The sequence below is a fragment of the Argiope bruennichi genome, chromosome X1 (genome assembly GCF_947563725.1).
Source record: "Argiope bruennichi chromosome X1, qqArgBrue1.1, whole genome shotgun sequence".
In the NCBI taxonomy this organism is placed as follows: domain Eukaryota; kingdom Metazoa; phylum Arthropoda; class Arachnida; order Araneae; family Araneidae; genus Argiope; species Argiope bruennichi.
The window spans coordinates 95,408,540-95,430,920 of NC_079162.1; the positions used below are offsets into that span (position 1 = coordinate 95,408,540).

Consider the following 22,381-nt stretch of genomic DNA (forward strand, 5'->3'; position numbering starts at 1 on the left):
ATTTAATAACTACATGTAAAAATGGTGAATTTAAAAGATGCAAATAAAAAATGCAGATTTCCTCATCTGCAAGAAAGATTATAACACTCATTCAGCTTTGTGTACTAATGTAACATTCTCTTAGCTTTCTTTAAAAGATAGTAGAGCCATTTTTAGTAAAATTTTAAATAAGTGTTGAAACCACCAGGTGGCCGTATTATCCTCAGCTTATCTTAAAAAAAAATATTTCTATATAAAGTGAAAAAGATTTTACAAAAAGAGCTACAGCACATTACGGATGGAGTTTCTTCACAAAATAAAATTGATCTTAAGCAATTAACGGTACTACAAGCTTGCTAAAAAAGTAATTTAATCTTTAATAGACATTTCATTTCTCTTAGGTAAGTCTTTTGAAAAAATTAATTAATTTTCAGAGTTCATTTTCAATAGGAATTTTTTGAAGCATTTCAAGAAATTAAACCATTTTTAGATAACCTAATTAATTAAAGACATTTAAACTGGAATCTGTTTGATTTCACAAATTAAGCTCGGAGAATAAAAAAAGAGAATTTTTGTCACACATAACAAAAATAGTAAGAAACACACAAGGGAGAGAGAGAAAAATAATCTTATCTCAAATGTTATCTTCCTCTCTCCGTCAAATATCTCAAATTGAAAATGTGGTAGTAACTTATTCACTTAATATTTATTCAGGATTAAATTAATATTTAAATATGCATATTCAAGTTTTGTACCTTAAACTTAATAAAAACTAGCTTACACAAGGTGCATAATGAGAAACTGTTTTAAAAATTAAGCATCTATGTACAAGGATGAATATCAATACCAATATTCTAAGCAAATGACGTTTTCTATTTTAAAATAATGCATAGTTTTTATTAAAGGATTATATATATTAAAAATTTTAAATATGTATTTTTTAAAAATTTTTAAAAACTTACTTTTGTATTTGCACATCTTTTATTAACTTTTTGATTAGATAAAAAAAAAACACTAACTGTTATTACCAAAAAATTAAACCATCTTTTATCCGATTAACAATAAAAATAAGCGATCTTCTTAAATTTTACAGAATACCAGTTAGTTGGATGGATACACTATTTCTGAAAATGCCGACATTTTCGACCCACACAGATTTTAGATGGGGAAATTATTTTTTTTACCATACTTATATCAAATCTGAATCATAAATTAAGTGGATCTGTTAAAAAATATTTGATGTTTCTTCCCGTTTTAGAGCCCATTTAATTTGAAACAAATATCTCAGCCAATATGTAACTGCGTTACTTATATCTGAATTTGATATATGTAGCAATAAATAAGATTCGACATGGCCGGGATGAAAAGTATAAATTTCTCCTACGTTAGCGGATCATATTTTGCATTCCAGAAAAAATTATTTGCAACCTTGAAAAGTTAGGAATTAAAAAAAACTTTAAAAGTTTTCACTAAAAAAGTTAAAAGCATTCCTAGCTGATGACTATCATAAAATTAGGCTTAACAGCTCCGAAATTAACTAAAGAACAATTCCGTAATCTAATTGAATTCTAATTGTCCAAGCGAATTTTTTTAGATGAAATTATTTAACAGAAAAAAATAGCACCGTTTTGGAAATGTTCTGCATAAAATAATTATCTTATCGCTTCTTAGTTCCGAAATTTAAAATCTTTTTTTAACATTTAACAACTCTAAAATTTATCAGTATCCCATTTGGATGGCGCACTCTTTCCACACTCATCGTCCCAGCGTCGCTTCCTGGCTACGCGCTCAAATTATCTCTATAGAGCCAGCATAATGTATTCGCGACTTCGAAACGGAACGTTTTATTTGAATTTTCAAATGCTGCTAGATGGCGTGGAAAGAAAACAGTTTTTGCAACAGTGGAGTCATATGGTATGCAACCTACATATAGGAGTATTAGGTTCTGTTTTGCGCTTTTGGATGTGATAGATTTATTGATAAAAATAAACGGCTATTTAAAATTACACGTGTGATTTAAAGGCACGCCGGAGTTCTTATAAATTGCTTTGGCCCTTTTCGTTAGGAAAATGTGTACAATTTACTGTTGCAGGGGTGAGAGTGAAATATTTCTGGGTATGTTTTGTAGATGTCTTGACAGACATGCTGGGATTATTTTGAGCTTCTTTATTTAATTTTCTTTCTTTCTTTCTTTCTTTTTTTTTTTTTTTTTAGCTATGGGTAGGAAACCGAGTCATTTTCTGAGATTACTGAAATAATTTCGATTTTAGTAATAACAGCAGATAATAAGGTTCATTTTCTTCAGGTACAGAGGAATATAATTACAATATGCCATTAGGTGCTAGCTCTGAGTCTGCAGCGAGATCATCTTTAGAAATAAAACACAACCGAAAGATAAGCTTTTCAGTGTGAACTCGTGAGACTGGGATTATTTAAACTGGAATTCCATTTGATACAAATTATTACTGCTTAATCGCCTTCTTTTTTTTTTAAAATTTCGTATGGATAGTATTTGTTACTTAATTCCTGTACGAATAATATGTTTTCGTGGGTCTAGTTAAAATTTGAGTATTTTGCTTGTTTTATTACTTTCTATTAATGTTACATACTTTATATTAATACATATTAAATAGTAGTATATTATATATATATTACTGAAATTGAAGTCATTATATTAAAATGCTTATTTGATACGAATTTTTTTGCAAAACTAGGCTTATCTGTGAAAAATGCTTGGGTCCATGGACGGCGCTCTATTTCCAAACGCTCAGTCCCTTGACAGCGCTCCGTTCCCCGCGTGCTGATACTAAAGGAGTTAACTCGTATACGCAAAAAAACTTTAAAAAAAATAAATAATTTTTCAGCTTTAAAAAAAATTATAGAAAAATGAGATCAAATATCTTATGATATCATCTCCTGGTTGTAATAGCTAACCGAAATAAATTTATTAAGTTAAACAGATGATAGCTCTGAAGTTTGATACAAAAACGGTTGCTACGTTTTTAAGAACAACCTTACCTACAGCCTTTTTTTTTTTAAACAGTGCGAGACAACATATTGCATCGTTTCAACATTTAACAACATTAATCACGTGTAGAATCCTATTCAAAGGCCGATTTTACCGTTTTGTTCGGATGATGACAAACTAATTCGCGTCTGAATCGAGCACACTTGTTACACTCATAAGCATTTGTTATTTAGAGATCCGATTCCAATGTATACCTCCTGCAGAATGCCTGAGATAGTTCATCATATTTTAATAAAAATGCTCGATTTTAACTCCTTACGATTATATTTTTTTATTACAATTGTTTAAATTTGATAGAGTTGTTGGGAAAGATGTGTCAAACAGATGTGTTTGCTTCCTTAGAGGTATTGGTTTTTTTTAATCCAAAATTTAAACTTTTGTTTTGTTATTTTAGCCTTTTGTGTCTCAGACGTTATAACGAATTTTATATCCTGTCTGAATTTTTACTATCATGTTCTATTTATTTCTTACACAGTGCTGCTAAACATTTATTTCATAGCCTTATCTTGCTTCGTCATGCTATGTTTGGGAATTGCACTGGCATGGTTTTACATATGTGGTGCAATGTACCCAGATATGGCTATTGTACCATTAAATTTCGATATCTAATCCAATCTAATCATATTTTATTCAATAAAAAGTTTTTATGTCAAAAGAAAGCTTTATATTATATAGACAGGATGTTGCCGAATTCGAATGACAAATTCAGGGCGGTGGATAGTAGGCATAGAGAGGATATATATATAAAAATTCACAATACAACATAGGGTCCCAAACGACGTTTAGTAGCTGAAAATCTCAAAAATATAGGGTTCGAGAACTGTTGGAAACTGTAAAAAATTAACAAAAAAAAAAAAAAAAAAAAAAAATGATGTTTCAACTAGGAATTTTTTAAAAGTGAAAGCACATTCTTAATTTTTTTTTTATTCATGTAAGTAACATGCCGATTTGACGATCCAGGGAGTCATAAATTACTGAAAATGAAAAAGTAGTTTAGAACCCTTACTGCAAAAATATTAAAATTTGAAGAAAAATAAGGAATTTATATATATTCGAAAATATAAGGAATTTTAAACTCTTTAATTTGATATAAGTATGCAGTGTGAAAACTGAGGATTTTTAAGATAAAAAGAAAAATTAAAACGGGCATCAGAAAACATCGCTGCAACACTGGAACCGATGTTCGCAAAAGGTGTTATCAAATTCGAAAGATAAATTAGGAGAGCTGATAGAAGCCATTAAGGAGTTGAAAAATTAACAAAAAATATAGGGTCGCAGGTGACATTTATTCGGTGAAAATCTCAAAAACAGACATCGAGAAATCAATGAGCCTGGTGAAGAGAATGACCATATGAATACAAGGGTTAGGAAAGAGGTAATCGAGAAGAAGCCTTTTCGTATGTAAATTTTCCATGCGTTCGAGGAAAATAAAAGCAGCTAGCAAATATTCGTTAATAGGCATTGTAGAATTGATAGTCGTTAAACTTCATTCGCGAACAATATGCCAGAATTCACGAATGACGAATATGCATTTAACTTATGGCCAAGCGGATGACAATGGACGCCTAGCACAAATGTACCAAGTGCAATATGCGAGGAAGCGTTGTCTGTACCATAATTCAAAATAACGAAGGCAAATGCAGGACAAGAATGCAGTGTGCGCACAAATGACATAGAAAACAGAATTTTGCAGCGCTTTGTTGATATTCCATCAAAAAGCATACGATCAGTTGCAGCTGAAACTGGGTATTGGATCCAAAACGGTAAGGTGACGTGTGTTGAAAACATGCACTCCTTCTGCTTTCAGAAAGTTCAACTCCTATGCAATGAAGATTATCCGCTGAGGGTGAAGTTTGGATGCTTGATGCTACACAGGAAGATGCACACTTTTCTGCAAGAGTTTTATTCACAGATGAAGCCTGCTTTAGGAGATAAGGTGTCTTCAATACGCACAACGCACATAATTGGTCATTCGAAAATTCCCACATCACTACCTCGTCGAACGTACAACACACGTTAAATATTAACATATGGGCAGGGTCATCTATTGGGACCGTATCTTCTGCCCGAACACTTCAGTTGCTCAAAGTACTTTGTTTTCTTGCAAAACGTCACTCCGGATTCACTGCAAGGAATACCGTCAGTTGTAAACTAGAACACTTGTTTGATGCATCATGGTACACCAGCACATTTTAGTTGCATTCGTGAAATCTGACATGTTGTTTGCGAATGAAATTTAACGACCATCAATTCTGCAATGCTTGTTAATGAATATGTGAAAAATTTACATACGAGAAGGCTTCTTCATCTCAATTAAGATCATTCTCTTCGCCGAGTTCATTGTAATTTCGAAATCTGTTTTAGTGATTTTCACTAAATAAACGTTACCTGCGACCTTATATTTTATTGTAATTTTTCATCGCTTTAATGCCTATTATCCTCGCTCTGAATTTATTTTTCGAATTTGACAACAAATAAAGGGAATTCTACGTCATGAACATCTATGACATTACTTTGAGTCAGAATCTTTGACGTAAGGACGTTTATATCATAAGCTACATAATATACAAAACTATCTGCATTGAAAAAGAACTTTTCTCGATACTTAGAATTTCCATTCTCAAATTCATCACCTTTGATCTCCGAAAAACCACTTTTTACAAAAGAACTTGAGATACACTTACTCCCGATTCTCCTCTGTGCTGAAGAAATCATACGAAAGGCTTTTAACTCATTTACAAAGTTTTTCTTACTTCCAGATTCTATACTTGGAATAGTATTTTTCGGAAGCTGCCTTCGATATTGCACTTTAAATGATATAATTCGCAAATAACAAAGTTAATCTTTGTGCGCAAATGGCAGAAAAAAAAATTTCAGTCGTATACTTTGTAACTTTAAATCTAGAATGTGGGCTACGCACCCTGTTATATGGAAATATATAAATAAAGTAGGGGACAGGGGCTAAAAAGACGATGGTAATCTCAATGTGTTGAATACTTCAAGCTTTTCTTTTCCTGAAGAAATGATCTAAATCCTGAAAAAAAATTTATTTTGGAAAATCAACACTGTTTTATCTTATCGCATTAGGCGGCAGCAGGACTTGTGAAATTTCAAAATAATTATTTTTTCGATGCCTTTTTATGCAGTCTTTATGAGTGCCTCATTCTTAAGAAAAAGGGGAAAAAAGCCATTTAAGATGAGGAAATTGTTTAATTAACCTATTTAATAAAAGAATTTTTTTAATAAATGTAATTTTTATCCATGTTTCTAGAAACGATCTTCTGACAGTGTTTGAAGAATTTTGAGTGATTAGATGCATTTATGGGAAAAAATAAAAATTTTTAAATTAAAATGACAAAAATTCTATTTAGAGCTTCCAAACTTTTAAAGTTAAGAAAAAAAAAAAGTAGTATTTTGACTAATGTAAGTCCCATATAAATTTTTCTCACGAATGAAAATATTGGAAAATTAATAAACTGGATTAATGTACAAACAAATTTGTTCAAATCTAAAGTATTAGATTTGATTAAAGTATTTGTTCAAAGTAAAGTATATTTGTACAAATGTTCTTTGTCTGCTTTCTATAAATAGCATTAACTGTTAATTAAGAGTTACCTTATTGATGAATTAAGATAATTTGACATATATACATAACAAAAGGTCATTCAGGTATAAAAATACAGATCATTCAGGTATAATAAATCATACATATGTGTTACTATAAAGAAAAATAATTATCTTCTATATAGTAACACCTTAATTGAAGAAGGCTAAATTCGAAAACTAATCTAAAATGCAGAAACTGTAAGCAAATAATGAAATTTCATTCTTTCTTCTCACAAGATGAAATTTGAAAAAATTATTTATGGAAGAGCCCGTTTTACACCTAACATCTAAAAAACAAACAAACAAAAAAATCGCACGAAGGATTAAAATTATCTTTTCATCCACAATCATAGAAGGCCGTCACATTTTAGATAGTTAAAAATTGCAACAAAGCATTTAAGTGATACAAAAACTATTTTGCAACCTTTTATACCACAACTGTTAAATATTAAACCAGAAAATAGTTCACACGAAGTACCGAAGCAACTTGTTATTTTTCTGAAAACTTATTTAAAACTATTAACTCTGAAAAAAAAAATACACTTCATTTAGCCATTCTAAAAATATGGTGCTGATTATGCCATGGGGAAACAGAAAATACTTCAAAGAATTGGGTATTAAACAAATTTTAAAGGCATGCAATTTCACTGTAAACAAACATAAAAAATCAGAAGTGTCTGGCTATAAACATTAGGAATATTCCAAATGTGAATAATGCTAAGTCCATTTATTTTTAGCTTCTAAAAAGAGTTTAATTTTAAATAAGTCTGATATATAATTTCCTTGAAATGGAAAGTTGATTCACACATTAATATCTAAATGTTTTTCACCAAAAAGCCATATTCACAAAACTATAATAAAAACTTATGCAGGGAATGGGTTTATATCATATTTGTACAAAGGCTTCAAAATCCAAGAGGTATAGTTATCAAAAGTATAATAAAAAGTTAGAAGAATTGAATACAAAAACCACATTGTTGCCCATAATATCTCTTAAGTACCATTTGATGAGAAGAAAAAGTAAAAAGAATTGCAATAAGTAAATAAAATACATAAAGATTTTTTAATAGCTAAAGTGATTTTTTAAATGTTCCTTAATTTTTGCTACCTCCTATGTTCTTGTCATTCTTTGCTAACAAATAATATTCTAGTTTTGGAGTTTGGTAACACATTGCAAAACTAAAGATAAATAAATAAATAAAGCTAATAATTTTTAAGACCTAAATAATCTTTTACTAAGTACATACTTTGAATGATTGTAATTTATTACCAAGAAGATGCATGAAGGTTACAGTGATGATTAGGAACTAAAAATAGCACATTGAAATAATTTCGCGAATTTTTTGTTAACTTTGCGATAGAAGTTATGGGCTGGTTTTAATAACATACGTTTTACTAATCTTAAGGAGCTTAGTACTTAACAGTTGATGCTATGATATATATAGAGAAATTTTTAAAATTAATGAAAAATAGTAGATTTTTACTACCTTTTATGACTTTTAAGCTCTATACATGAGCAGAAGATTACAATAATTTTTCCCATTACATTTCTTTAATTGACAGTTTTTCCACGGTACAGCGACATGGAAAAAAAATTATTTTTTGGTGCACTAAAATGTTTATGCTTTAGTTAACAATATACACTACAAAAAGGGCCATTCTCAGAAATTTCAAGTCAATACATGGGGCTATTTTCAATAGTCATGTTAAATGAAGAACACAGCATTTATACTTTTCGAATTCGTTTTTAAAGGAATCACTCATATAAACAAAGTACATGCATAAAAATTTTCATTTTTACCAGCAATTTGAAACACACCATTTCCCTTTCCATTAACAACAGCAGCCAAGTCCTCTTCTGAGTACATTTCAAGACAGTCATCTTTTTCATCTCCTGCAGTGGGCTTTGGTTTATAAGGCAGTTCCAAAGTACTGAAAGTTCTTAAAAAATTAGCGCTAAAGAATGAAAAATGAAAGCATATTTATACATTTTAATGACAAAAGAATATTTGAAGTAATCTTACCTTGGACGAAGAATATCACCACCAAAAGCCTTTGAAGGATCAACTTTTACTTTCTTATGACTTTTGCTCTTAGAACTCAACTCAAAACCTTTACCATCAACAGTATTCACCGATTTGGTTACCATTCGAGAATTACATCCAGTACCGACATCTCTATATTTATTTTTATAGCGTATTTTCTGCGATTTAGAAGTTACACATACATCAGGCAATCGATTATCCTGCAAGAATTGAAAAAGGATTTCTATATTGGAAAAATCTGTAGAATTTCAACAAATATGAATAAGATTTCTTCAAATCTTTGTTTTAAATAAAAATGAAATATTTATGAAAAACGTGATCTGGCATCTGACTGAAAATATCTTTTCCAATAATCATTAATAAAAAGAATAGAAAATTAAGAAAGCATCTTAGATGTTTGAAAAAAAAATATATATCTATGTTTGTATTTGCAGAGAGTCTATTTTTGCAATAATTAATTTTAACAATATTAAATACAGTATTATTAGTAAAATTGATGTGAAGCTCTACATAAATCTGATAAAAGAAAATATAATAAATTAACAGCTGAAGATCATTATCAAGAAATCAGTGAAATGAAATTAGTGACATGTTAATAATGAAATATGAGCATACAAAATACTGAAAACAGCATCATAACATATCATGAAAGGTTGAACTTCAATAAACAAACAACAGCAGATAGTATTTCTCCCTTAACTAATATGAAAGAACACCGCCAATTACAATTATGTAAAATAAGAATAAATCAAATAAGTAGCAGAACTGAAAGAAGGCATGAGAAGAATCTATGTTATACATCCAGTTATTTGGGAAAAGGGAAGAATCTAACATTATAAAAGAGTTTCATTCTTCGTCTGAATACTTAGTTCAGAAATATGTTCAAACGGATATGTTTTTCAGAACTCCAGTAGCACAAAAAAAAGGGGGGGGGGCGAACATTTTCTATTACGTGAATAATATAATGAGATATATATATATATATATATATATATAAAAGGATTAAATATATTTAGGACAAAAATCTACTATGATACAAATAACTCAAAAAGCAGAACAAAAACTTACTCTTTCGCTTATGTCAGATTCTGTTGTTGATGTCTCTGTAGTAGTAGATGATGTCTCTGTAGTCGTGGATGATGTCTCTGTAGTCGTGGATGATGTTTCTGTAGTCGTGGATGATGTTTCTTCTTCTAGCAACATATCATTAGTTTTCTTAAAACAATTATTCACTTCATTATATTTGTGGTCATTTTTATTTCTGAATTTAGGCGTACTATTTTCTATATTTTCAAAAGTATTAATGCTTTGATTATCAATTCTGTCTAATTCTTTAAATGACTTACTATCATCTTCTTCAGTAGAAATAGGAGTGGTCTGAGTAGCAACACTTGGCTTATTAACATTTGAAGAATGGAAAGAAAATGGAGGTTTTAGAAAGCGAGTCCAACTATTTCGTGCTTGTGTTTTTTTAATATCAATTAAACTTGGTTCCAAATAATAATTTTCATGTATCTGACGCTTCGAAGTTCTTTTCCTTGAATGCTTACTCACATCGCTAACAATATCATCGAATTCTCGAGAATGAAGAGATTCTTTTTTTTTAGGAGTAGATATTTCAGGATTTTTAAGAGCATTCAAGCCATTTTCGGATATTGTAGCGTTTTCAACACAGTTTTCTTTCTTCCTGCCTAATTCAGTCTGAGGACAATTATGTTTTATAAAGCTAAAATTAGAAAGAAAAAAAATAAGACAGACATAACTATTTAAATAAGTCATAAACAATGAAATTTATGTTGAGGCAGAAGTTTGCAAGTTTAACAGGAATAACTAATATGCAGATGCAAGCACTAAAATGAAATTTCAGAAATTCAAAGAAAAATTTTTCTGCAGACTACATAATATTATATGCATAATACTTTTTAAAACATAAAACTATTTTCAATTATATTGAAACCAGAGAAATACTGTTTCTCCAATAATAGTAGTAGGAAATTAAATCAGTGTGGATAAATAAATGGATTTACTACAACTAATTGCGTGCTATTTTCTATGATTTCTAATTGTATGCTTTTTGAGATTTCCATTTTTAAAAATATATCTTTAAAAGATTATCTGCAAAAAAGTAATATTTGGTGCTTAATTCTATTTTCAAAAGATTTCTAACCAAGTTATATATGGCAATGAAGAAAATGAGCGACTCTTTAAACATTACATCATAAGGCATGCATAATATACTAGCAGCATGAACCACCAAAAATACGTATTTAAATAAGCAATCTCAATTAAAATTTCAAATAATCTATCTTTTGAAAAGTAAAATAAAAGACATGTCGACAGGACTGAAACCAGTGGTCAAATGGCAATACTGTTTCAACATTTGTGGGCATGTCAGAATACTCCATCCTCAAGTAATACTTTTGCTTCCTATTCCAGAATAGTAAAATTAACTGTCGAAACAATGTATTGCAATGAAAAATAAAAATGCTTTAAAGAATAATAACAGGAATTCCATTGTTTGTTTTTAATATGACTAGGAATTCCCCTAGCGGTGACTTTTGGAACTAATTTTTTTTTTCGCGGAATCCTTCGTCTCCCATCTTGTTTAATCTTCCTACAAAATGTGGCGTCATTCTCGCAAATAGATCGCGCTACAGAACACTGTGAGCACTGTCAGTTTAATTATGGCCACCCTGTATTTACAGAGATAAACAGAAACGATCAATTTTCAGACAAGTTTCTTTAACAAAATGTGTATGCATAATACGCAGGGAAATAAGAATCAGCCTAATTCTAAACATCACTTCGATTTCTCCTCATTTCAAGGAATACACTTATTTGTAGGCATTATATTAATGAATTATCTTTTATTTGTAGATATAGTACATTTTTTTCCATGTAATATTTTTTTTTCTGTTAAAGTCTTTGAAACAAAAGTTATCCTTTTATATATAATGTATCTGCTTTTTGGTAGATTTATTTCATACATTGATTGCATATCATAATTGAGATTGTTTTTTACTGTTACTAATGGGAGTAAACTATACAAAGCATTTTTATTTTAATGTGCAAATTTTTCTAATAGAAGGGAAAGACAAACAAGGCTTAGATTTATTTAGATTTAAATATTGATGAAGATGAATTTGTTGCCAATTGAATTTTCATTTGTTCATACTAGGGCAGGAAATATTAATTTAGTTTTCCAATTGGATATTTTCGATGAATCTCAAATTTCTTTACAGACCCAGATGAACATAAAAACAACAACAACAACAACAAATAAAAGATTCCAAGTTTCTGAATATTAATTTTTTTAATTTTGAAAATCTATGAGAAGTTATAGAGTATTTTAAAGAATACAAACCTTTTAATTTTATTATAAAAATTTGAGGGGTATTAAGGTCTTGACAAATATGAATATGATAATATATTCTATAAAAATTATCACCAGATCAGGAATAGAACATTAAAAAAAAACAGGTGAATGAAAAAAAAAAAGCAATTATGTACACTTTTAGAACAAACACTCTCATTTAGAACGGAAAGAAAAATCAAGTTAGACCACATGAATCCCTTTCAAGACGAATGGGAATTGACTAAATAAAACAAAACTATGGATTTCAAAGTTATAGTTGGTTTTCACAAGTCGCTAACAAAAACATTTGCCAACCCGTACTATTTGTCTCTGGTTGCACTAGAAAATTTTTCGCGATAGCATACATCCAATCTATTTATTCTCCTTCTTTGTAGATAAAAATTTTAAGTGGTGTTACATATTTCAATTTTAAACACATAAGGACTGTTTTGGGACACGTAGTGTAAACATCTAACACCAAAGATGAAAACTACTTTTGAGCCGGGATTCCACTCTCTGATTTTCCATGTCATACAAAATGACTCTGATATGTAAATATGATGAACCTAATATTAATTTTCTTCATCAACGTTTGAATAAGATAAAAGGGAATGAAGAAGAATGGAATAGTATTTTATTCGTTGATTCATATCAATTACATGTATCGCAAATAATTAAGGGCTTATCAGTGGAATTTTCACAGGCAACTTCGATTTTGTGACAACACTAATGCACAGTCTTTGAAAAAAAAAAAAAAAAAACGAAAAAAAAAAAAGATAATAAATAAAATTTCTCGGAAATCGACCTTCATAAATGTGTTAAGAACTGAGAGCTCATTGTCACCTAAAAAATATTGATCACATTTGAATTATGAATTACAAGAGTGCAAATGAAAAAAATAAAGAGTAATCACTGGCAAAATCAATTAACAGTTTAAAAGCCTTAAAAATAAAAAAATCGGAGCGAATGAAAATTTTCAAAAATTAGTAAGCACATGCATTGCAATGCACGAAATTGTGAGCACAAAAGAATTAAAAATTATTATTTATCTTCTTTAAGAGCTGATTTCAATTCAAAAGTGATTTTAAATTTCTTGATAAGTATATTTTTCTTAAACTAAGTCCCGGCTCCCATGAATTAAGTTCATTTAAATTGAAGGTCAATAATTAAAAATCCAGCAGATTTAGTCTAATATTAAATACCAGGAAAGATTTAAAAAATCACATTACAATTAACAAAAAAACAATTTGGAGTACTCACCTATTTTCAAGACTAATTGTACAAAGAGCATTCAAATCAAAAATGTTTTCTTTGTCTATCTTTTCTGTATGAATTCCAAGAGTAATAAAAGGGAAAAAGGTACTGTGCAAAATACGTTTACTGTCCATATAAGCCAAACACATCATTGATAGAATCCCAAATATGGAGAAAATTATGCAAGTACAATAAACATAAAACTCCCAAGGTGGTCTAGGTAATGCTCCTGAACAAAATGATAGCATATGACGAGGAACAGTTGCAACAATTTTATATTGTAAAATTTGACCTTCAGGGCCTTGGCTTGTATGAATATTTAGAGTTCGTTCAATATGTGTTAAAGAAAAATCTGGAGTATACCTGTTTGAGAAAAAGAGAAATACAAATTTTTAATATTCATAATAATAATATAAATACGGTATAAACAATATAGAAAAATTCAAATTTTATAACAAAAAGTTTCTGGAAGAGTTTTACAGAAAAATAACTTTAAACAATTAAATTGATTTTTATTTAAAAAGTTAGTAATTATACTTACGCAATATCAATCTTTTTACTTGAATTAGGCTTCAATTCAAATTCTTGACAATTCAATATTCGAAACCCATATCCTTGACAAGGTTTCCCATTAATGTCGAAACCCTTGACATACATTGGCAATGCTCCAGTGTTTCTAGCTGTAAAAGCTCTTCGCACAGTAAAATTTGGTGAGGCGTATTTCGGAATTTTAGTACCTACACAAAAAAATATAATATTAAAATATTTAAAAATCAAATAAAAACACATTTAATATTCTTCTTTGATTATAAAGAAATAAAAATAAAATTTTAAAAAGTTCCAAAAAATTAAAATTCACTTTATTTTAAATATGAGTTGCGCCAATACAAATTTATTTCTATGGCAAGAAAACTAGCTCCTTCGCAAAAATCTTCAATCAGTTATATTTTAAAAAGTATCTGAAAACTACGTTTGCCGGGGCGACATCATTATTTAATCACTTTTTAACTTTCAAACTGCAAATAGCTTGAAAAAACAAAGAAATAAAATCCATTAAATGTAAACTAAAACCTCTCAACCACTTTTTAAAAACACTTGACAAAACTTGTTTCTACTAGCAAACTGCTGTAATATTTGGCATTAATGTACCACACTGATTTATATATTTGTAAGCAGTAAACACTGTGTTATCTACTTCGCTCTCCGAAAAATAGTCATGTAAAGATAAATGTAAATTGAATGCAAATCTTTCTTCGAATTTACATCAATTATTCAATAGTTCCAGCTACCAGTTACTCGCTACAGGCTGGAATGTTCGGTTTTTTGGACAATTGAAAAAAACAACAACTGTACCACCAAAAGATTGACCAGACTCTCCTGGATACTAAATTAACAATATTAAAAATTACTAAAACGATCCAATCCGAAACCAGCCAAAAATAAAAACACAGTAAACAAACATGATTTTAGTTCAAGCTTGCATTTCGATAAGCCAGGGTAATCTGCTCTGTCACATACCGGTCTGTACAATTATTAAAAAACTACTTTGTTAAAAAATATAATGTATTTTGCTTCATTTATGTAGCCTTATATTAGTTCATTTAATTAAGTTGATCCTCAGATGAAGTCAAGTTTAATTCTGCAATGGGCCTCTAAAACTTTGCATGCATGTTATCTACACGTTCAAGTAAATACTTGGAGTTAGATGGAGGAAAAAATCAATTCCTAGTAGAAATTGCATGCGAAGAAATGCAATTTTGGGATTTACAAGAAAAAAAAATCCAGACATGCGATGAGACTACATTTGCTAGAAAATGATGATAGATTGCTTCGAAACAAAATAAGAGTATTTGTGAACATGAAATTTTAGATCATCAGATTTTTATAGAAAAACACATTTATAGCCCTCTATAAATAATATAGTGGAACCTCGCTTAATGAGCTTCATATTTTCGAGAATATTACTCCTAACGGGAAACAATTCTTCCTATAGGATTGATTTAAAATAAGATAATACATTCCATTCCGAAAAAATGCACAAATAAATTTGTAATAATGTAATTTAATATCCATAATACAAGCCTTTTGCAAGAAACATTTGCTTTTATCTGCATTTCAAATTTAGAGAAAATGAGACAGCATTATTAATAAAAAAAAATTTGCAACGCGTATAGCTACTGACTTATTAGTGTGATGCTTTTCAACATACGATGAAACAGTTTCCCGTGCTTTCAGCATCTACCTTATTTCATGATAAGAAGTTGTGGAGGAGATGGTTCTCTCTTCCACAACTTCCCGCCGTGACATAGAACGAAGTTTCCAGTTATGATTATATTTTGGTTCGTATATTATTGAAATACTGCTCCATCATATATCGCATTGTGAAACTAGAATGCTCACCAAAGTGTTTCGCTTTTCTTACAGCTTTAATTTATATACGAAGGGTGATCCAAAAAAAGTTTACAAGCAGCAATATATGGAAAGTAGATTGTGAATGGGATTATTGTTACTCAGAGAGTAGATATATGGCGCTAGTTGTCTTAGACCGGTCGTTCGAGCAGATAGTGCTATTACTGAGACCTGAAAACCAACAGTAATGGCAAAACGTCTAGAGAAGTGGCTCGCACAGAAGTGTGAGACGTAATACGATTTTTATGGGTCAAGAATGTGTCCCCATCGGATATTCACAGACAAATCGTTGAAGTGTACGGGGTCGAAGCAATAAGTAGACAACAGGTGACAAATTGGTGTTGTTCTTCTGCAGCGGGCAGAGAGCCTGCTGGAAACGTTCAGGTGGGAAGTCTAGAGCCACCCCTATACAGCCCCTATTAGGCTCCCAGTGACTGTTTCTTTTTCCCAGCATTGAAGAAACACTTAGCCGAAACAAAGTTCATATCAGGCGGTGATGTTCAAATAGGTGCCGAGAACTGGCTCAATAGCTAGGGACCTGATTATTACCAAGATGGGTTAAACAAATTGGTCCAGTGTGTGATAAATGCCTCAACAGATTTGGTGATTATGCACAGAAGTGACCGCCACATACGTCTCTTAATTATCATTTGTATCCTGTGTCTATTGTTAATAAAGCTTTCTTCCTTTGCCTTGTAAACTTTTTTTTTTAAATCAGCCCTCCTATTTTACGGTTCGTTTTCGATTTTAAAAAAATCCATCAATAAACAAGCGTTAAACACAGATAGCAGAGATATATTCAAGATTCCGAATGTGATTTCACGATGTCGTCTCGTCACTCGTTAAAGGTCTTTTTTCCCCCCAACATTTTGTCTAGCTCGTCATGTCCGTCACTCGTTGTAAGAGGTGCTCGTTAAACGAAGTTTTGACTAAACTAGTATATTTATTTGTACCATTTTTCCTCAAAATATACTGAAAATGGAACGAATCATTTCAGATGTGCACTGATTTTGAAATAACTGATTAAAAAGAATAATGTTCGTGCCTTCAACAGCTCTTATATGTTAAAACAGACAGAGAATAGTATAGAAAAGGCGTAACTGCAAAATGAGGAAACCACCAAAATAATTTCTTTAGATTCATTTAAGATAGAAAATATATGGCATATAGAACTAATAAAAAATAAAAAATACATTTCCTATGAATTCATTTAATGGAACAGAATTAGGATATAGTGGTGGTTGGCATTAGGTCCTTTGTGGTCTGAATTTTGGTCGAAAAAGAACATATGGTGAAATATTATTAGAGCATTTTTTGTTAATAGCTCCCATTTACTTAAAGAAAGTTCTAGAACCAGCTTCAGGAATGTTTTGTGTAATATAATAATTCAAGCAATAAATAAATAAATCTCCACCTAAAATATTTGCACTTTACAGAAAAAGAATATGATAAATTTTATTCCAGCTAATCCATTTACAGGATTTTAAGATTCATTTACGATATGAAATGTTTTGATATAAGCTGAATGATGCCTATTATATTTCATAGCACATATAAAATAATATGTACATATAATTAATATATGTAAAATAATATGTACATATTATTTTATATGTGCTACAAGAACGATTTAATTGTAATTTTAAGATTGAACTTGGTTGTTTCATAAGCTTCTTTTTTTTTTCTGAACTAAACAACATTTAGTCAAATAAACCACTTTCAACTAATAAATCAGCAGACTTACTGTCGCAGTCTTTTAACAGACGCTCCGTCAATTCAAACATCAGCATCGAATCACTCCCCGGAGGTATGTTTCCAAATTTAATTTGTCCATACCCTCCTTGCCCAAGCACAAGAAGAGCATCCATAACTGTTAAATTATTCCTGAAGAAAGATATATTGAATTAGTACTGAAAAAGCATTAGAATATTTATAAAAAACTGTTCATTGCATATATTATACAAATATATATAAAAGGCAATCAACAAATTTCATTTACAAATATATTGCAAATGTGAATATCATTACACATTTTGCTAAAGTATTAAGTTTGGCTAGATAAACTAATATAAGCCTCTTTAATTAACCAATTATTGATAATTGATATACTTTATTAATTATCCTTTATCAATTATTGATATACTTTTAAAGAGATGATATACTTAAAGAGATTTAAGAGATACTTCATAAACCAATTATTATTATTATTTCTTACAATCAACTTTGTCTAACACATACATGAATATTAGGAGAAAAAGAAAAAGCTACAATTTTTAGTACTTCAAACAATTTATTTTATGTTAGTAAAAATCAAGTCCAAAGTGTATTTTTGAAATTTATAATGCAGCCTTGAAGCATAAATGTTTATATAGTAAAAGTATTAATACTGCAAAATTAGAACATGAGTTATTACGATGTTTATAACAGTGATTTCATTTCAAATAAATAGGCACAGATGTTCCTTAATAATGTTTTTAGTTAAGAGATGGATATAAATTGGCCAGTCACGAGATTCCTGAACATTATTTAAGATTCATATAATGACTATTTAAACCCCAAGATCTTAAACATAAAAGTTTTAAAAGTTAAAAGAAATTAATATAATGGAGTGTGATGAACTAAAAATCTTCATTTAAGGACAGTACGATATAAAGAAAGCAGGATGTATCGCTTCAATTAAGTAAAACTAAAAAACTACTTTTGCCCAAACCAAAAGATTTCAATGACAATCAAATGAGAAAAGAAATTCAAAGCTACACAGTATAAACATATTATCAACTACATAATTATAAAAAAACAAACACCTAGCTAGAAATAGTAACAAGGAAGTTGAACATAAATATACAGGGGTTGTCAAAATAATGGAAAACCCATACAAAAAGAAGTGTTTTGCATCTAATGCGGTGTGGGAGCATCTTTGGCAGTTAAAACGCTTGAATCCTCCTTGAAATGGATATATACAAGTTCTGTATGATGGTTATTGTACCATTCTTTACGCAAAAACTGCTTTAACTCCCAGAGAGACGTAGGAGGAGGATAACGGGATCTCATCCTTTCTACCAAAACAGACAATAGGGGTTCTATCATGTTCAAGTTCGGTGATCGGGAGGCGACGGAAGGTGTGTGACTGTTTCCAAAACCAAGACTGAACACAGCCGACGAATTACGTCGAATTATCATCTTGGTAAGTTCACCCTCCCATGCCCAGAGGCGGCGGTAGCAGGGGGACAATTGCCCCCCTGTCGGCAGCCTCTTGCCCCCCCCCCGTCGGCGAGAAATTCAGAGTTTCTTCGGCAAAAGTGTTCACCATTTCATAATGGTTGTAGAGAGTTGAGCATTATCGAATATGATTATTTAAAATCCACCTTAAAGTTAACGATCGAAATATCCAAATAATGGGTAAAGTGTTTCGGCTATATTTGGCAAAATCAAGGGGGGGGGGGGTAGGTCAATAATCGATAGGGCGGTAGGTCAATAATATGTCGTATTTTGTGCACAATTTTTGATAGACCAAACTAAGAACTGAATGCAATGGATGTCGAAGACATTAAGTTCGCAGATTTTCAGACATCTGATTCAAATGTCTTTCATTAAGCTTATAGTTTGTACTACTTTTGGCAATATAACCGACAAGGTAACAAGTGAATAAGATATTGACAAGGTGATATTCTCATTTTGCTAGCAATTTTTGATCGGTCGATTAAATTCAATGTGGTGAGTGCCAAAGATGTTAAATCAGCAGATTTTCAGACATTTGATTGAAATGTCGTTCACTTAGCTTATAATTTGCATTAGAGTTGGCAATATATCCGACAAGCGAATAAAATACCGCATTCTGCCGATAACTTTTGGGCGGCCCACTATGAAATAAATATGATGAATGTCGAAGAATATATCCACAGATTTTCAAACATTTGATTCAAATGTCGTTTATCAAGCTTTTAATTTGCACTATTTTTGGCAATATAACCGACAAGATGATGGGTGTATAAAACAAAGACATGTCGCATTTTGTCAAAAAATGTGATCAGTTGACTAAGAATTCAATACGAAGGGATGTCGACGAGTCCAAATTCTCAGTCATTTTATTTAAATGCCATAATGTTCATTCAGCATATAATTTTTACTATGTTTAGCTGAATAGTCAATAATCTGGCAAATGAATACGACGTCACATTTTTTCCAACTAATCATTATCCTTCGGCTAAGATTCTATCATAGATTATGAAAAAAAAATTGTTTTTATCGGGCACTTCGATTACCTGCCAGTGGAATTATTAGAGAAATTGAAGCTTTTATATTATTCATGAATAGGACGATAGAGTTGTTTTCCATAATTCAAATCCAAGTTCTAAAATTAATCATCATCTTATTCATATAATTGTTACTTCCTCGGTAACGAATTCATAAATTTATTTTATTCATTTCACTATGAGAATTGCCTGACTAAAATCTAGTTAATAATTAAACTAAATTAAAAAACAACAAAAAAACAACAACACTGTTTTCTTTTGACACTCTTGTGAGTATGCATGCTAAAAAGAGTTATTTTGCTGTAACCAAATTATGTGAATTCATTATAAATCACTGGAGTAAGTAAATTGTATAATTGTAAATTAAATCCATTTAACAATAAAATATCTGTTTTCTTTTGCAATCTAATTTATCATGCTACAATTATTACACTAAAGAAATATTACCGACTGCAGTTGACGACAAAAAAAATATTTTTGGTATGGTAGCTTTTTAGCTACACTAAAAAAGGTATCCAAGTATGTACTAATTTTTTTAAAATAAATTACTACCTAAATGCTTAAAACTCTGCATTCAATATTATGACTATGTAATCGGAGAATGCATCATTTATATATACTTTTCTTTCAATTACTATTATCGGTAAAAAGTATATAGTTTCAGATGCTTCTAAATTTTTAATAGACTTTGAATAAAGATGCCTTGATAAAGAGAAGATTAAAATAGTTATTCTTAGAATATTCATAAATAACACATTAACCCCTTGATATACGAATTTACTTAATTTCCTAATTAGATGACAATCCTTTTTGGGACAATTATCGTTATATTAATACCCAGAAAAATATAAGGGCATTTGTAGTAATGATGCGTTTTCAAGTGATTTTAGCGTTTAAATTACTTAATACTTTCACTTAATTACAGATTTAAAATTAAAAATTAAATAATTCCATACGCGAGTTAGACTCGCCATTGTATATGAAGGATTTAAAAAAAGTCCATGCATGCAACTGAGGGGATAAAACTTACGTTTTGGTAGGAATATTAGCTTGTAATAACTTCAAATTAAGAAAGTACTTAATAGTACATAGAATAGTCAGAAAGTGCATAAATAAAAATGAAGATAGGTTAATTCATGTTCAAGATCTAATTTTTTTTTCAAATAAAATGTATTGGTTTTTTTAAGCTTAAACGTATATAGAAAAATAAATACAAGGGGGATCTAGTGTTTAAGAAGTCCATTATTCATAAGAATATTTTTCATATCTTACATAAAATAGTAATTTTGTACATATATTTACAAAATATTTTCTCCTGCCTTCTTAAAAAACAACATATTGTATCTTTTCTGCATTCTATATTGTTCGTGTCCGAACTATAGTAAATTTTTGTTGAATACGTGCACTTATTTTCCTCCGATACGAAACACATCTTAATTATTGCTGGTTGTTGCAATCCTCACTTAACAAATATTTTAGGTAGGGGACTAAGCAGAAAAACCGGTTTTTGAATTCTACATCGAATATTTTTTATTTATTATTCTGTATTTCTAAAACAATTACTTTTATAAAACTTTTTGTTTCAACATTCATTTTATATAGCTTCTGATATAAAATAGTAAGAGTATGCATTTGTCCATTTAGCATGACACGTCATTCTAGTACAATCCGTGTTTCTATATATATACTACAATCTAGAATGGAATATGACTATATTTTTTCTAAAATTAGATGGCAGAGAAATTAAATCTCAAGAGTCTGAGAAGAAACTGAGAACCTGTTTTTTTTACAAATACTTTTATAAAGTTTTAACAACAACAACAACAACAAAAAGGATCAGCATTTGAATAAAAAAGAATTAAATAATACTTGATTTTCTTTAATTAAATGTAAACTTAATTATTATGAGTTATTTTGAAGCCAAATTAAAGATATTGGGCTTGCCCCCCTGTCGGATTTGTCGCCGTAGAATGAGCTGGTCGGCTAAAAAAGTGACACAATCATTGCTAGCGACCTGCCCATATAAGGTGAAAAGGGGACCTACTCCAAAACACGAGGCCCCACATCATTACGGAACGACCCCCATGCTTTACTGTAGGAAGGAGACAGTCTGGGTTGTAGGCTTCTGCAAGAAATTGCCACACGTAAACCCGTCTCGTGGTGGGGAATAGGGAAAAACGATATTCATCGGAAAATAAGGCATGTCATGTTTTTATTGATCTTCTGTACAGGTTTTATGGTTCTTGCACCACTGTACTCGCTGTTTCCGATTTACATCTGTCACAAGAGGCTTTACAATCGTAGCTCAGTCCGAAATATTTTGTTTATGCAATTCCCTTCGAACTATATGTGTCGACACTGGGTTCTGTAGATGTTTATTCAGCTCAGCAGTCACTTTTGCGGCCCTGGTCTTCATTAATCCTCCTTAATGTCTGCTTGTCTCTCGCAGTAA

At 30.3% G+C, this 22,381-nt stretch overlaps 1 protein-coding gene across 7 annotated transcripts in view; it reads right to left on the reverse strand.

Moving 5' to 3' along the window:
- Window positions 1–22,381, reverse strand: part of LOC129958263 (transmembrane protein 131-like) — a 132,560-nt gene that overhangs the window by 19,371 nt on the left and 90,808 nt on the right. For 2 of the 7 annotated variants that reach the window (XM_056070592.1, XM_056070591.1), the window contains exons 25-30: window positions 17,421–17,560; window positions 13,809–14,004; window positions 13,274–13,630; window positions 9,727–10,384; window positions 8,638–8,858; window positions 8,433–8,545 (exon numbers count right to left, since the gene is read on the reverse strand). In XM_056070592.1, the coding sequence (XP_055926567.1) occupies window positions 8,433–8,545; window positions 8,638–8,858; window positions 9,727–10,384; window positions 13,274–13,630; window positions 13,809–14,004; window positions 17,421–17,560 (1,685 nt within the window). Of the gene's footprint in view, window positions 1–8,414; window positions 8,555–8,637; window positions 8,859–9,726; window positions 10,385–13,273; window positions 13,631–13,808; window positions 14,005–17,420; window positions 17,561–22,381 lie in introns of all 7 variants that reach the window. The other 5 variants (XM_056070590.1, XM_056070589.1, XM_056070586.1 and 2 more) reach the window with 3 other exon arrangements.